Here is a 13,740-nt window from a genome sequence, read left to right on the forward strand (position 1 = left end):
TATGCTGTTCTTTAGAAAACATATAATTCACGGAGTCATTGAACACAAACTCATCAGTCCAAGTCTATGGTTTGCCTGTTGGGACTGAGCAGCACAAAAAAAAGAATTTCCGTGGCCGTAATAAACAAAGCCTGGGGATCCACAGTTAAAGTGTGGGACATATGTCAAACTAACAGATCTTTTCAGGGGAAAATAAAGGAAAATGTAATAAATATATATATTTACAAAAAAATATATGGGGTTTTGGAAATGATGCAGACAATTGATGGAATTCACAATCTGCAATATTAAATATGATATACCCCCATAGAGTTGATATATTTTTAGCAACACTTGACCCTAAATAATGGACCGACTTGGTAAGGTAGAGAGGGGAGGACATTTTATTTTCTGAGCATACCAAAACAATATTGTGAACTCCTACTTCCTCCCTGTACGATGGACTAATATATTCTGTTCTATTAATGTTGAAGGTCTCTCTGAAAATAAAGCTCTATAAAGATATGCTGACTTAGAAGCGTAGTCAATTATTAGTTCACATGGATAACACTTTTGGTTTATTTCATATTGTATAATGTCAGACATTCACAGACCATGCGCCAAAAAGGCCAAATGTATTCTGGTGGCATGCAGTGAAGTACTAGGCTATGTTATGTTTCCCGTATATGTGGAAAAGTAGTGTTAACTGAGTGATGGTGTAAGAATATTTTTCAGAACCCTCAAAGTAGCAATATTTAAATAGACCGTACATGTAACATCCCTTTCTGAGCATATTCTCTGTAGGAACAAATATGGGAGTTGGTCCTGTTGAGATCTGTACATATGTTCCAAACAAAAGAATCTCAAACAAATGAACAAAATGTACTGCACTTTACAGTCTTCAGAAAATTCATAACACAAAAATTCATATGAAAAACATTTCCCAGAAACATATTATACATAAACTTCCCTTTCAGTATATATAATAATGCAACAGTAATATCTCTCTATCTGACCTTGAACAAGATGTTTTCAATGGGCAGGGAACTTGCATAGCATTTCTTCACTTCATTCATGACGTAAAGTCAACAAGACTTTGAAAAAAGAAGAAGGAATAAGGCATTGTAAAAAGGCAAAATGTACATTTGTCAAACAGTTTTTCTATCTGGAAAGATTCGTCACTAACCATACACCTACTAGTGTAGCATACAGTGCCTTCAAAGTATTCACACCCCTTGACTTTTTCCACATTTTGTGTTAGTCTGAATTTAAAATGTATTCAATTGAGATCGTATCTCACTGGCCTACACACAATAGCCCAAAATTTCAAAGAGGAACGATGTTTTTACAAATTAATAAAAAATGAAAAGCTGAAATGTTGAGCCAATTATTCAACCCCTTTTATGGCAAGCCTAAAGTTCAGGAGTAAAACTTTGCTTAACAAGTCACAAGTTGCATGCACTCACTGTGTGCAATAAGTATTTAACATGATTTTTGAATGACTACCTCGTCTCTGTACCCCACACATACAATTACTTTTAAGGTCCCTCAGTTGAGCAAGGAGGTTTTCCAGTGCCTCACAAAGGGCACCTATTGGTAGATGGGTAAAACCAAAAAAAGCAGACATTGAATATCCTTTTGAGCATGGTGAAGTTATTAATTACACTTTGGATGGTGTATCTATACACCCAGTCACTACAAAGTTAAAGGCGTCCTTCCTACCAGAGTTTAATGGCTGTGATAGGAGAAAACTGAGGATGAATCAATAACATCGTAGTTACTCCACAATACTAACCTACATGACAGAGTGAAAAGAAGGAAGCCTATACAGAATACAAATATTCCAAAACAATATTCCAATGTATGCTGTTTGCAATAAGGCACTAAAGTAAAACTGCAAAATATGTGTCAAAAATGTAATTCATGTCCTGAATACAAAGCGTTATGTTTGGGGCAAATCCAACACATCACTGAGTACCACACTTTATATTTTCAAGCATGGTGGTGCCTGCATCATGTTATGGGTATGCTTGTCATCAGCAAGGACTAGAGTTTTTTGGGGGAAAAAATAATAATAAATGGAATAGAGCTAATCACAGGCAAAATCCTAGAGGAAAACCTGGTTCAGTGTGCTTTCCAACAGACACGGACACAAATACAGCTTTCAGCAGGACAATAAACTAAAACAAAAGTCCAAAAATACACTGAAGTTGCTTACCAGGTCTCCCGGGTGGCGCAGTGGTCTAGGGCACTGCATCGCAGTGCTAGCTGCGCCACCAGAGTCTCTGGGTTCGCGCCCAGGCTCTATCGCAGCCGGCCGCAACCCCGAGATCCGTGGGGCGACGCACAATTCGCATAGCGTCGTCCGGGTTAGGGAGGGTTTGGCCGGTAGGGAGGGTTTGGCCGGTAGGGATATCCTTGTCTCAGTATGTAAAAAAAAAAAAAATGTAATAAAATGTATGCACTCTACTGTAAGTCGCTCTGGATAAGAGCGTCTGCTAAATGACTAAAATGTAAATGTACCAAGATGACATTGAATGTTCCTGTGTAGCCTAGTTACAGTTTTGACTATAATTAGCTTGAAAAGCTATGGCAAGACTTGAAAATGGCTGTCGAGCAATGATGAACTAACTTGTACAATCCAGCCTCGCATAGCTCTTGTACTTCAAGTCCTCTTTCTTGGAATGATGCGTCATCACACTTTGTCCATTCAAAGTTAATCTTGGCCGGCTTGTAGAGAATAGGGGTCCACATCTAGGCTATGGATACTGTTTTCTTTGGAGGTCAATGGGTGACGCCGACTACCTAGGTCAGTAATTAACTGAAAATAAACGGGTCTGCACGTAGGCATCTATTTTCTTTTTAGGATGTTAAAACAATAGAACCTCGACATACAGGCAAACTATATCATCCACTTAAATTTAACAAGGCAAGTCACAATGCCCACATGAAGCTCATGATTGCCATTTGGGTAAGTGCAAAAATAATAGGCTGATATAATTCATAATTTAAAAGCCTGAAACAAAAGTGAAATTAACAAAGGCGCAGAGGAAGAGTCACTGTACATGAAGTGTGACAACCTCAAACTAAGTCACCATACGTCCTCCTAACACTGAGGCCTGTAGCCGCTGAGCTGAGGCATGTAGCTAGGGTCAGGGCCTGGCTGTCCGTCAGGTGACTGACCCTCCTCTGTGGGTGTGGTCTGCTGAAAGTCCTCCTCCAGGGGGCAGAACTGGCGCAAAGCCAACCCCTGCTTCTTCATCTCCATCTGGTTCAAGTCCTCCAGGTCTCCGCTGTCGCCATTGTTCCCCGCAGGCAAGCGCCCGAAGTAGGGGTTCCGCGGGTAGCGCTGTGACTCGGGGCCCTCCGGGTGCTCCTCGCTGTCCAGCAGGGGTTGGGTGGACTCGGAGCGGGCGAAGCTGGGCGTCTGGGAGGAGCCGGACTGGGGCAGAGGGCAGGGGGTCTGGCCCTTGTAGCCGCAGGATGCCACCACCGACGAGTACTGGACGGTGCTGGCTGTAGTCTGGCCCTCGTCGCCGCCCTCGTCGCTGTCCGAGACGCTCTGGTGAGGCGACGACAGGCAGGAGGAGCCGCCGATGCCGCTGCTATGCTCCTCCGACAGGTACTTGTCCTTCTTGAGCGGCAGGCCTGCCTTGTCCTCCTCACACAGAGACTTCCTGTCGAACACGTCCACCTCTACAATACTCACGTCACCCAGCGCATTCTCCTTAGGAGTGTCAGCCTGGAACAAAAAGGGAGGGTTAAGTCAAGTCAAGTTCTCTTTAAAAGTGCATTTCACATCTATGTTACAATACGCTGAAAAAAAGAGTGAAATGTTAAAATGACTGAAATGGACACATCTGCATTTAGCAACATGTGCCTATAGATGCAGTGAAGCAGTCAAAAGAGCGCAGACTTTCCATTGACCAGATTGTTAGATCAGAATTGAAGGTGAACCAAAGTGGATATTTGTCAAATCCGTCATGATGTATGTATTGTAACAGGCCCACAGTGTTTCCTTAAAGATGCACTATACAGAAATCGCGCCGCCATTTCCTGGTTGCTAAAATTCTAATAGTTCGCCTACTTTCAGTTTATGTGACATGACATGCAAGTCAAGTCTAGAGAATTATTGTACCATCTAAACCACATATCTTTTCCATAACCCAAAATATTGTATTCAACTGGTGTAAAAAACAGAAAGACACAAAAACAAAACTTAGAAATAGCACACATAGAACAGTTTAGAGCAATTTCAGTGCCAACAAAAATTGTATTTGTATTCCATAATTTTTCATTTGTATTAGGATATTGAATTTGAATGTAATACTTTCAAATTTGTAATGCACAAATTGAATCGTTGAAATAACACACTGAACTTGTATTTCATGATTTGAAACTGAATTAAGTGAACATTGCATTCAGTTTTAAAATGTATTTCAATTTAATTGAATATTCAAATCCAATATGGTAGATATTACATTCATTGTCTGTATCAAGCTTACAAACTATAATTTCAAGTGGATCAAAGTTTCATATATTGAATTTCTCTAATGCATTCCGATTCAGTTTTCAAATTCAGATTCAAAACCAGAGACAACATGCTGGGACTTGGCCAGCTAGGAAAAGTAGAGAAGAACCGGATACAATGAAATGCTCACTGTGGTAAACAGACGCTTCTGGCGGTTTCTGAAGCAAATGTGGCATGTAGAATTTATTTTCTTCCTATGAATTTGGCTCTAGTGTTTGAACCGTTTCGGCTATAAACTATTATGACCCCATTCAAGAAATTGGCCACCATAAGAATACAGTTGATTAGCCCTGTCATAGACATAAGGATAGACGTTCCACTCCTGATTTAATCTTGCTCTTTCGAACTAGGTCTCCTGCATGTCACAAGACTGTGTTAGCCCACTTAGCTAAAGTCCAAAGGGATCAGTTCTGGAAGCTAACACAAGTCTTCACGTCTCCGGTAAGGTTACTCATCAAAAGAGCCTGATTCATCGAACCATCTCGGTTACATTTCACCCCTCTTTGACCTCATAATTAGATATCACGGAACCAATACAACTTGCGGCGAAATCCTGCACGGAGCCTTTACCATGCGCTGCCACTTTAAGAGCGCATCAGCAGTCAGGAAGGAGGAAATAAATAAATAGCTCTTCAGCCTCTCTGTGTGGAGCTCCTGGTTGGCACGGCAGTTGGACAGTGTGTGTAACTCTAAAGAAGTCTTGTTTATTTTCAGCGTGCTCAGTTGTAAAGTGTTTAAGTCAATCTGCGGTGTTACCACTCTAGGTCATGGTTGTAATCTTTTGGGACCGCTCCCGTCACTGTTCACATTAAGTATTTTTTTTACTTTTACCCATTTTTCTCCAAATTTCGTGGTATCCAATTGGCAGTTACAGTCTTGTCGCTGCAACTCCCGTACGGACTCGGGAGAGGCGAAGGTCGAGAGCCGTGCGTCCTCAGAAACACAACAACAACCAAGCCGCACTGCTTCTTGACACAACGCCCACTTAACCCGGAAGCCAGCCGCACCAATGTGTCAGAGGAAGCACTGTGCCCGGCCCGCCACAGGAGTCGGAGGTACGCGATGGGACAAGGACATCCCTGCCGGCCAAACCCTCCCCTAACCCGGACGACGCTGGGCCAATTGTGCGCCACCCCATGGGTCTCCCGGTCACGACAGTGCCTGGACTCGAACGCAGAATCTCTAGTGGCACAGCTAGCACTGCGATGCAGTGCCTTAGACCACTGCACCACTCAGGAGGCCTAGTACTAGCAACAGTGTTGCCAAGCTTTGAAAAACAAACCATCAGGTGTATCAGATGGACAGACAGTGCACCTGCAAGCCTGAAGTCAACAGCTAAGACCCCCCCCCTCTCTCGCTCTCCTTTTTCCCCTCTATCCCTCCAGTGCCTTTCACTGCAGCAGACTTTTTTCCCCCTGTATGTGTTGATGTTTAGTGTCGTTGGACAATTAGTCCCCTGACAGTTGTATTTGGTGTGACATTTTAGTTAAAGGAAGTTTGCGTAAGAGTTGATATTGTGTAGGACTATTTACATTTGGCCGAGAAGATTTGTGACATTTTAAGGCCTTTGTTTTGTCTATTAACCCCCCCCCCCACACACACCCATTCATACCCCCCTCACTATATAGGTAATACACTATACTGGAAATCCTCTAATGTTGATGACTGGGTTCTTTCTTATCAATTGTTTCTATGAAGTTTCCGTTAAATTGCTCTGCCATTATTATTGTATGAGGTATTATTGGTTGGGTTACCCCTGTGCTGTGATGTGTGTTTTTATATGGTGTGTCTTATCTTTTCTCTCCACTGGCTATCTGGTCAACAGGCTACACTCTAGGCAGTCTTCTGCTGATGTGTGTGTGTGTCTGGTAGTGGTACTCCATCGATCCTACTCATCTCCTTTCAACAGGGTTAATACCTGCCTGGCGCCTGAACAAAATCTTTCTCTTTACCCCTCTCTAACAATACCGCTACAGAATTGGATCCCAAACAGTGGTTTGAAGAGAAAAGCACCCTTGACACCACCCACACAAAGCTGAATCATGTCTTTTGTTGGAACCCCATACTGTGTCAATGTGGACAAACCTAATGGAAATTATGACCGGGATTCTTTCATTGTGGAAGGACTCTGTGATGTAATGGAGTTGGAGAGCACTGGTCCTTATCCTCAGGCTCAGCTATAACTTCTCCGCCATTACCCTCCCCTCAACCTCTTCCTGTTACCTTGCCCAGACAGACTGGGAGAGGTGTCTCTGTGCTCACTGGGCAAAGGGAACAACAATGGACACACACCAACCATAGTTTGACAATGCAGGGGAATTCCATTCGCAAACACAGTGAAAGTGCAGAGGCTGATCAGAAAGATGTGCAGCTGAAGTTGGCTCACCTCCCCCGTCAAATGGAGGAAAACCAACAACAAACTGCTCAGAGACAGAACTATTTGCTAGATTCTCTGAAGCAGGATGTTCAATGGAAAATGCTAAGTTTCAAAACACTCAGAAACTAACCATCTAGTCATAATCTATCTTGAGGAGGAACAAAAACAGAGTGCAGAGGAGTCAGCCTCTGTTGTGAAGGGAGTGTGTTCTTATCTGAAAGAGGTTATGAAGAACTCTCTGAAGGGAACTATTATTTTTTATTGAACAGACTCAAAAGGAGACCTGTAATGAGATGTAAAAAGCACAGAAGGCCACAGACCTTCAACTGGAGGAGCTGCACCAGGAGGTAATGCAATGCTTTTCCCTTCTAGACAAATCCTCTGTACCTCCCTCAGGGTTTACCTCTGCCTCAGGCTCTGCCATTAAGGGAATATGAACAGGTAGTACTACAAAAACCCCTCTGAAGATACTGTTAAACAACAGAACTCCCATTTCCCCAAGACCCCTTGCCACTGTCATGCCTCCTGTAGAGAGCTCCCTCCCTATCAAACTACTTTTCCCCACTTTTGGCAGCCCAGAAGATGTTGATCCACTGTTTTTCCTATCTAAGTGTAATGATTTCCTTTCTATCCGGCCCCTTACTGACTTGGAGGTTCTTGCCACCCTCCGCATTGTTCTCCATGGTACAGCAAGAGACTGGTTGGAGATAGCTGGTGAACATGTGTCAACCTGGGAGGAGATTCATAAACGATTATAATCCTCTCTATGAGGATGAACTGGTGGAGTCCAGGGTGAAGCAGAGCCAATACGGGACTTTGGCTTCTCCTATCGAGTTATATGTAGGAGATGGAAGGCTGACATTAGTGAGCAGGAGATGGTCAAACTCATTCGTAAGAACATGGTACCCCGCCTTGTCAGTCAACTTCGGGAACATGTACAGAATGTGGATGATCTGGTGTGTCTTGGGACTCAGTGCTTCCAGTCCTTCTCAAACTACCTCCAAACTCAAATCCCTGTTCCCTCATCCCAGTATCCCAACAACTCTACTGGGGCTAAACCGTCTTAGCCATTCATGCCCAAGATCCAAGACAAAAGTCCAGTGATGTGCTGGAGGTGTAAAGTCCAACATCCTCCAGGTTCTTGCCCCCTCTATGGCCCCTCTTGCCCCCTCTATGGAAAAGACAAAGAAGAGAAAGACAAAAACAAGTTCCACCAGTATTGCCAGAGAACCAGGCTATCACCCTGCTTAAGGCCATACACCCCCCCCCGGATGACGAGAGGTGGCAACTCTCCCAGGTGTTGGGGATGAACAGTGACATCTGTACACTTACACCCGGCCATACAACTGTCTTCAAACACAAAATCTATACCCAGCATGAAGTCCCCATTAAGCAGCGACCTTACAGGCTGTCCCCCGCAATGAACAGCTCAAGAGCATCAATTCTGTGTCGATTACAGAAAGTAATGCCTACCCTCTACCGAACATCAATGACATACTGGAATCTCTGGCAGGAGCATCCATCTTCAGTAATCTGGATCTGAACAGCGGATATTGGCAGGTGGCAATGGGTCCCGCCAGTCAGGACAAGACTGCCTTTGTCACCCCTGCTGGTTTGTACTCCTTCAAAGTCAAAGTCATGCCTTTTGGTTTGAAGAATGCTCCAGCAACCTTCCAAAGGTTGATGGAGACTGTCCTGGGAGATCTGAGGGGAAGAAATTGTCTCGTGTATCTGGATGACATCATAATCTACTCTGCCTCTGATCATCTGCAAAACATATAGCCCATCTTCGACAGACTAAAGGCTGCAGGTTTGACACTGCAGCCAGAACTCAAGTTCCTTGGTCATGTGGTTAATGCTGAAGGTATCCATGCAGATTCAGCCAAAGTTTTAGCAGTGCGGGAATTCCCCATTCCCACATCCCTCAAGGCTGTTCAGCACTTCCTTGGTATGGCTGGATGGTACCCCAGGTTAGTGCCTGACTTTTCAAAGGTTGCTGAACCACTGTAAGAAGGGGTTGAAATTCCAATGGACCCCTGCATCCCAAAGTGCATTTATAGCACTGAAACACTCCTCCAGTGCTTGGACTTCCTAACCTGAATGCTCACTTCATCGTGTACACGGATGCAAGTAAACAGGACTTGGAGCAGTCTTGGCTCATCAAACAGGACCTGGAACAGAATAATGTATTGCCTATGCAAGTCACACCCTTAATTCAGCCGAGAGGGATTATTCAACGACAAAGGGAGTGCGTCGCTGTGGTCTAAGCTTCGGCGAAATGGAGCTACTACTTGGAGGCGAAGGTCTTCACAGTTGTCACAGACCACACTGCTCTGCAGTGGGTTCTGGCATCAGGCAAGACACACAGCCATCTTATTCACTGGTCTATCAGACTTCAGAGGTTTGACTTCATCGTTGAGTATCGCAAAGGAAAACTGAATGTTGTATCAGATGCCTTTTCTCGGATTACAGAGGCTGTCAATGTTTGTCTTCCATTGTGCAGCATTACCGCTAAATGTCTGGATGATTAGTGTGTGGAGAGCACGGCAGAATGATGCCGCCATCACGGTGATCCACAAGAGTCTGTCTGAAGACTCGAAGAGTTGCTTCATTGAGAAGTTCCTCATAATTCAGGATAAAGTGTATCGAAAAACTCCAAGAGGAGATGGAACACACAGCACCCATTACCGCGTCTTCATCCCCTCTACATTGAGTGACCAGATGATCCAAGCTTATCATGCCAACCCCATGAGTGGACCTTTCTGTTTACCACAGTGAGCGTTTGATTCTATCTGTTCTCTATCTTTCCTGGCTGGCAAAGTACCAGGATGTTGTCTCCGGTTTTTCTCATTTGAATTTAGAGAACTGAACTCGATAACTGAAACTGAATGCATTTGAGAAGTTGAATATAAGTTGAATATATATATATATATATATATCAGGAAATATATATACACACTACCGTTCAAAAGTTTGGGGTCACTTAGAAATGTCCTTGTTTTTGAAAGAAAAGCAACAAAAAAAAGGTCCATTAAAAAACATCAAATTGATCCGAAATACAGTGTAGACATTGTTATTGTTGTAAATGACTATTGTAGCTGGAAACGCCAGATTTGTAATGGAATATCTACATAGAGGCACAATATCAGCAACCATCACTCCTGTGTTCCAATGGCACGTTGTGTTAGCTAATCCAAGTTTATCATTTTAAAAGGCTAATTGATCATTAGAAAAGCCTTTTGCAATTATTTTAGCACAGCTGAAAACTGCAATAAAAAAAAAACATCTTAATCTTGCCCATCTTAATCTTTTCATTGGCCAGTCTGAGATATGACCTTTTTCTTTGCAGCGTTGCCTATAAGGTCAGCATCCCAGAGTCGCCTCTTCACTGTTGATGTTGAGACTGGTGTTTTGCGGGTACTATTTAATGAACTGCTGAAATCATATTAGTTTGTAGCCCACGGTTCGGATGCTACAGACGCTTTAGTGAGAATACTGATTTTCAGATTGTTTAATGGTCTGACAGTCCGATTTAGATATATTTGACTGTTTTCGCTGCAAAACATGTAGATGTCCCATTTCAGTTTCAGAAAAAGTGACTACTAAATGCTAACTCCCGTTCGTATAAACTGGTAAGCATAGCTAACATACATAAATCGGTGGTGTTAGTCAGTCATTTTTAACCGTAATGCGGTTAATTGGTAACGATGAACATGTGTTTGGATTGACATCCATACAAGCATTATACTCCAATTTTTACCTCAACAAGCTGTAAAATAAACAATGGTCTAAATGTAGGCAGATTTTTCTGGGGGGCACTTGAGACTCAGGATCTTTATCCCACGGCCCTTTCCCCCCCAACGTTTCCATGGCAATTCCATTGTTTTGGTCAAGTTCGATTGATCTCTTTACCGCATCTATCGAATAGGAATGCATGGGTGGTAAAATGGTGAAATGCAATTCCTGAACTAAAAATCAACCCATTATTTTCAAAGACTTTGCCACTCATGAATATCATTTATTATTCTCCTCTTGAACTGAATTAGAATTGAGCCCAACCCTGATGCATAGTAGTGAGGAGGGTTATAGATCCTCCTAGTGGTGAGGGAAGAACATTTGGTGTAAAATGGATCAGGACCTACTCCTAACTCTAAATGCATAAAAATAACTGTAAAGTTCCTCTATAGCTCCCCAAATTGTGTGAACTGTCAAATTAGATATTTTCTTTTACCTTTTGGTCCTATCACTTGTCATCTAGGTAAATCACACCTGCTGGTAACACAATGACTCATGTGGGTCAATCCATGTCATTTCAGAAAACCATGACACCCACCATCTCAGATTGTTCTAAAATTGCTTCTGCAGTTAGTAAAAGATAAGATTAGCATTCCTAAATTATTATTTTGTTGAAATATAATTTGATCTCTGAGAAATTAAGCTAATTTATTGCAACCAAATTGCCCATTGTAATTCAAATAATATTGAATATAGTACCTCACATCCGATTTGGACCAAACTTTTTTTCTAACAATGAGTAATACAAGCAGAATGGAGCAACGGCTCTGAGTACTCTCATCCTATATAATCTATTCTCTGTGAATTTGGTGATGTTTCCCCCCCCTGCTCACAGAAATTAGTCATTGAAATTATTAGGTTTATGTCCCATCCTACATCTTGATATTACCAGGTTCTGACCCACCCCCAAATGCACACGCACACAGAGAGTATCTCTCAGATTCCAACTGCTGATTCATGCTTGGACAATCAAATATTCTAGACCAGGGATCCCCAACTGGCAGCCAGCGGGCCGAAATTTGGCACGCGGGTGAATTGTTGGACATAACGTAAAAACACCAGCAAACCAGCTCCAAGTAATCCCATAACGGAGAGAGATATGTGACCGTATACAAATGTAAGCAAGCTTATTATGTTTTAGTCAGGATCTGTTTGGTCAACTTGCAGTCTACAAATTATGTTCCAGCCCCCTGACCATACGCTGAAGAAATAATTGGTCCGTGGCTGCATCTAGTTGGTGATCCCTACTCTAAACTTACCAAAGAAATGTCTGTTGATTGCCAATTTGAATATGTGCAGTTTAAGGAATAAAGATTCATGAATTATGCTGTGTAGTGCAGTCATTAGATTCATGTATTAGCAATATCAGACTCATTAGGAGTTTCCATATGAGGATGCTGAGATCTAAATATAGGGACATCTTTTGTTCAGAAGGGACAGGAATAGATATGGAGGTGGAGTCACAGTTTACATCCAGAGTCATATTCCAGCCAAACAACGCAATGACTTAATGTTGAGTGAAATAGAGGCTCTGTGCATTTACCACATTTGAAACCCTATACTAGTTGGCTGCTGCTACAGGTCTAATGCTGATGTGAAATAGCTTGATGTAATTTGTGAAATGTTGAATAAGGTACACTATATATACACAAAAGTATGTGGACATCCCTTCAAATGAGTGGATTCGGCTATTTCAGCCACACCCAGCCGTGCAATCTCCATAGACAAACACGGGCAGTAGAATGGCTTTACTGAAGAGCTCAGTGACTTTCAACGTGGCACCGTCAAAGGATGCCACCTTTCCAGTAAGTCAGTTCATCACATTTCTGTCCTGCTAGGGCTGCCCCAGTCAACTGTAAGTGCTGTTATTGCGAAGTGGAAAGCACAAAGGGCGTAAAAAATCAGCAACACTCACTTCCGAGTTCCAAACTGCCTCTGGAAGCAACGCCAGCACAAGAACTGTTCGTCGGGAGCTTCATGAAATGGGTTTCCATGCAGCCGCACACAAGCCTAAGATCACCATGCGCAATGTCAAGAGTCGGCTGGAGTCGTGTAAAGCTTGGACCTGACCTCAACCCCATCGAAACACCTTTGGGATGAATTGGAACGCCGACTGCGAGCCAGGCCATAATCCCTAAATCAGTGCTCGTCCTCACTAATGCTCTTGTGGCTGAATGGCACTCACTAGAAAAACCAAAATACCAAAATGCTGGCCCTAAGGTACAGTAATCTACCAAAGGTCCTTACAAGGGGTTCAATCAGGACTCATTTGTGGATGAGGTTAAGAATGTGCAATGGCTGGAAGTGTGTAGTGAGGATGATCCTGAAATGGCACTGAGTGTGTTTGTGAAATTAAGAAAACGCACTGTGAGGTCAAACAGTGCCCCATGGATTGATGATGAGCTGAGAAATGTAAAGGTTCAACGTAACGATGCCAAAAAAGGAAGCCGATAGATCTGATAAGCAAAGTTATTGTACATTTAAGAAATCTTGAGACCAAGGTAAAAAGAAAGGATATCATCAGCACAAAATATATGAAGTCAAGGGTGACGGAAGAAAACTATGGAGAACTTTGAATGTTATAATGGGTAGGTATTCAAACATGTTTGCCTCCTTTCTTGAATCAAAGGGTATGTTTTTTACAAAACGACATTGCAAATTACTTTAATGAATATTTTACAGGCAAAGTGGACAAATGGAGAAATGCCATGAGTCCAACTGATGACTGTCATACACACTTATAAAAGATTGCATTATGAATGAGAGGCATTGCAAGTTTGGATGAAGGATAGGATGAATAAACAATACTCTGAGGCGCAGCTCCATACTACTTGTCTTACTCATAGTTCGAAAAAAAACGTGGTCCAAATTAGATGATAGGTACTATATGTATTGAATATTAAATGAATTCTATAAATATAAATGGCCAATTTGGATGCAATCAATTAGCTTAATTTCTCAGAGATCAAATTATATTTCAACAAAATAATCTTCTGTTTCTAACAACCGAAACGATTTTAGAACAATCTGAGATGGTGGGTGTTTTTGTGGTGGAACG

At 42.5% G+C, this 13,740-nt stretch overlaps 1 protein-coding gene across 1 annotated transcript in view; it reads right to left on the reverse strand.

The window, feature by feature from the left end:
- Window positions 1–540: 540 nt before the first annotated feature.
- The window catches only part of LOC139552017 (interleukin-6 receptor subunit beta-like), a 60,132-nt gene continuing 46,932 nt past the window's right edge, over window positions 541–13,740 (reverse strand). Inside the window, exon 16 of the mRNA XM_071363352.1 lies at window positions 541–3,721. Within this exon, the coding sequence (XP_071219453.1) occupies window positions 3,086–3,721 (636 nt within the window). The 3' untranslated portion in view covers window positions 541–3,085. The remainder of the gene's footprint in view (window positions 3,722–13,740) is intronic.

The sequence above is a fragment of the Salvelinus alpinus genome, chromosome 24, assembly GCF_045679555.1.
Source record: "Salvelinus alpinus chromosome 24, SLU_Salpinus.1, whole genome shotgun sequence".
NCBI lineage: Eukaryota > Metazoa > Chordata > Actinopteri > Salmoniformes > Salmonidae > Salvelinus > Salvelinus alpinus.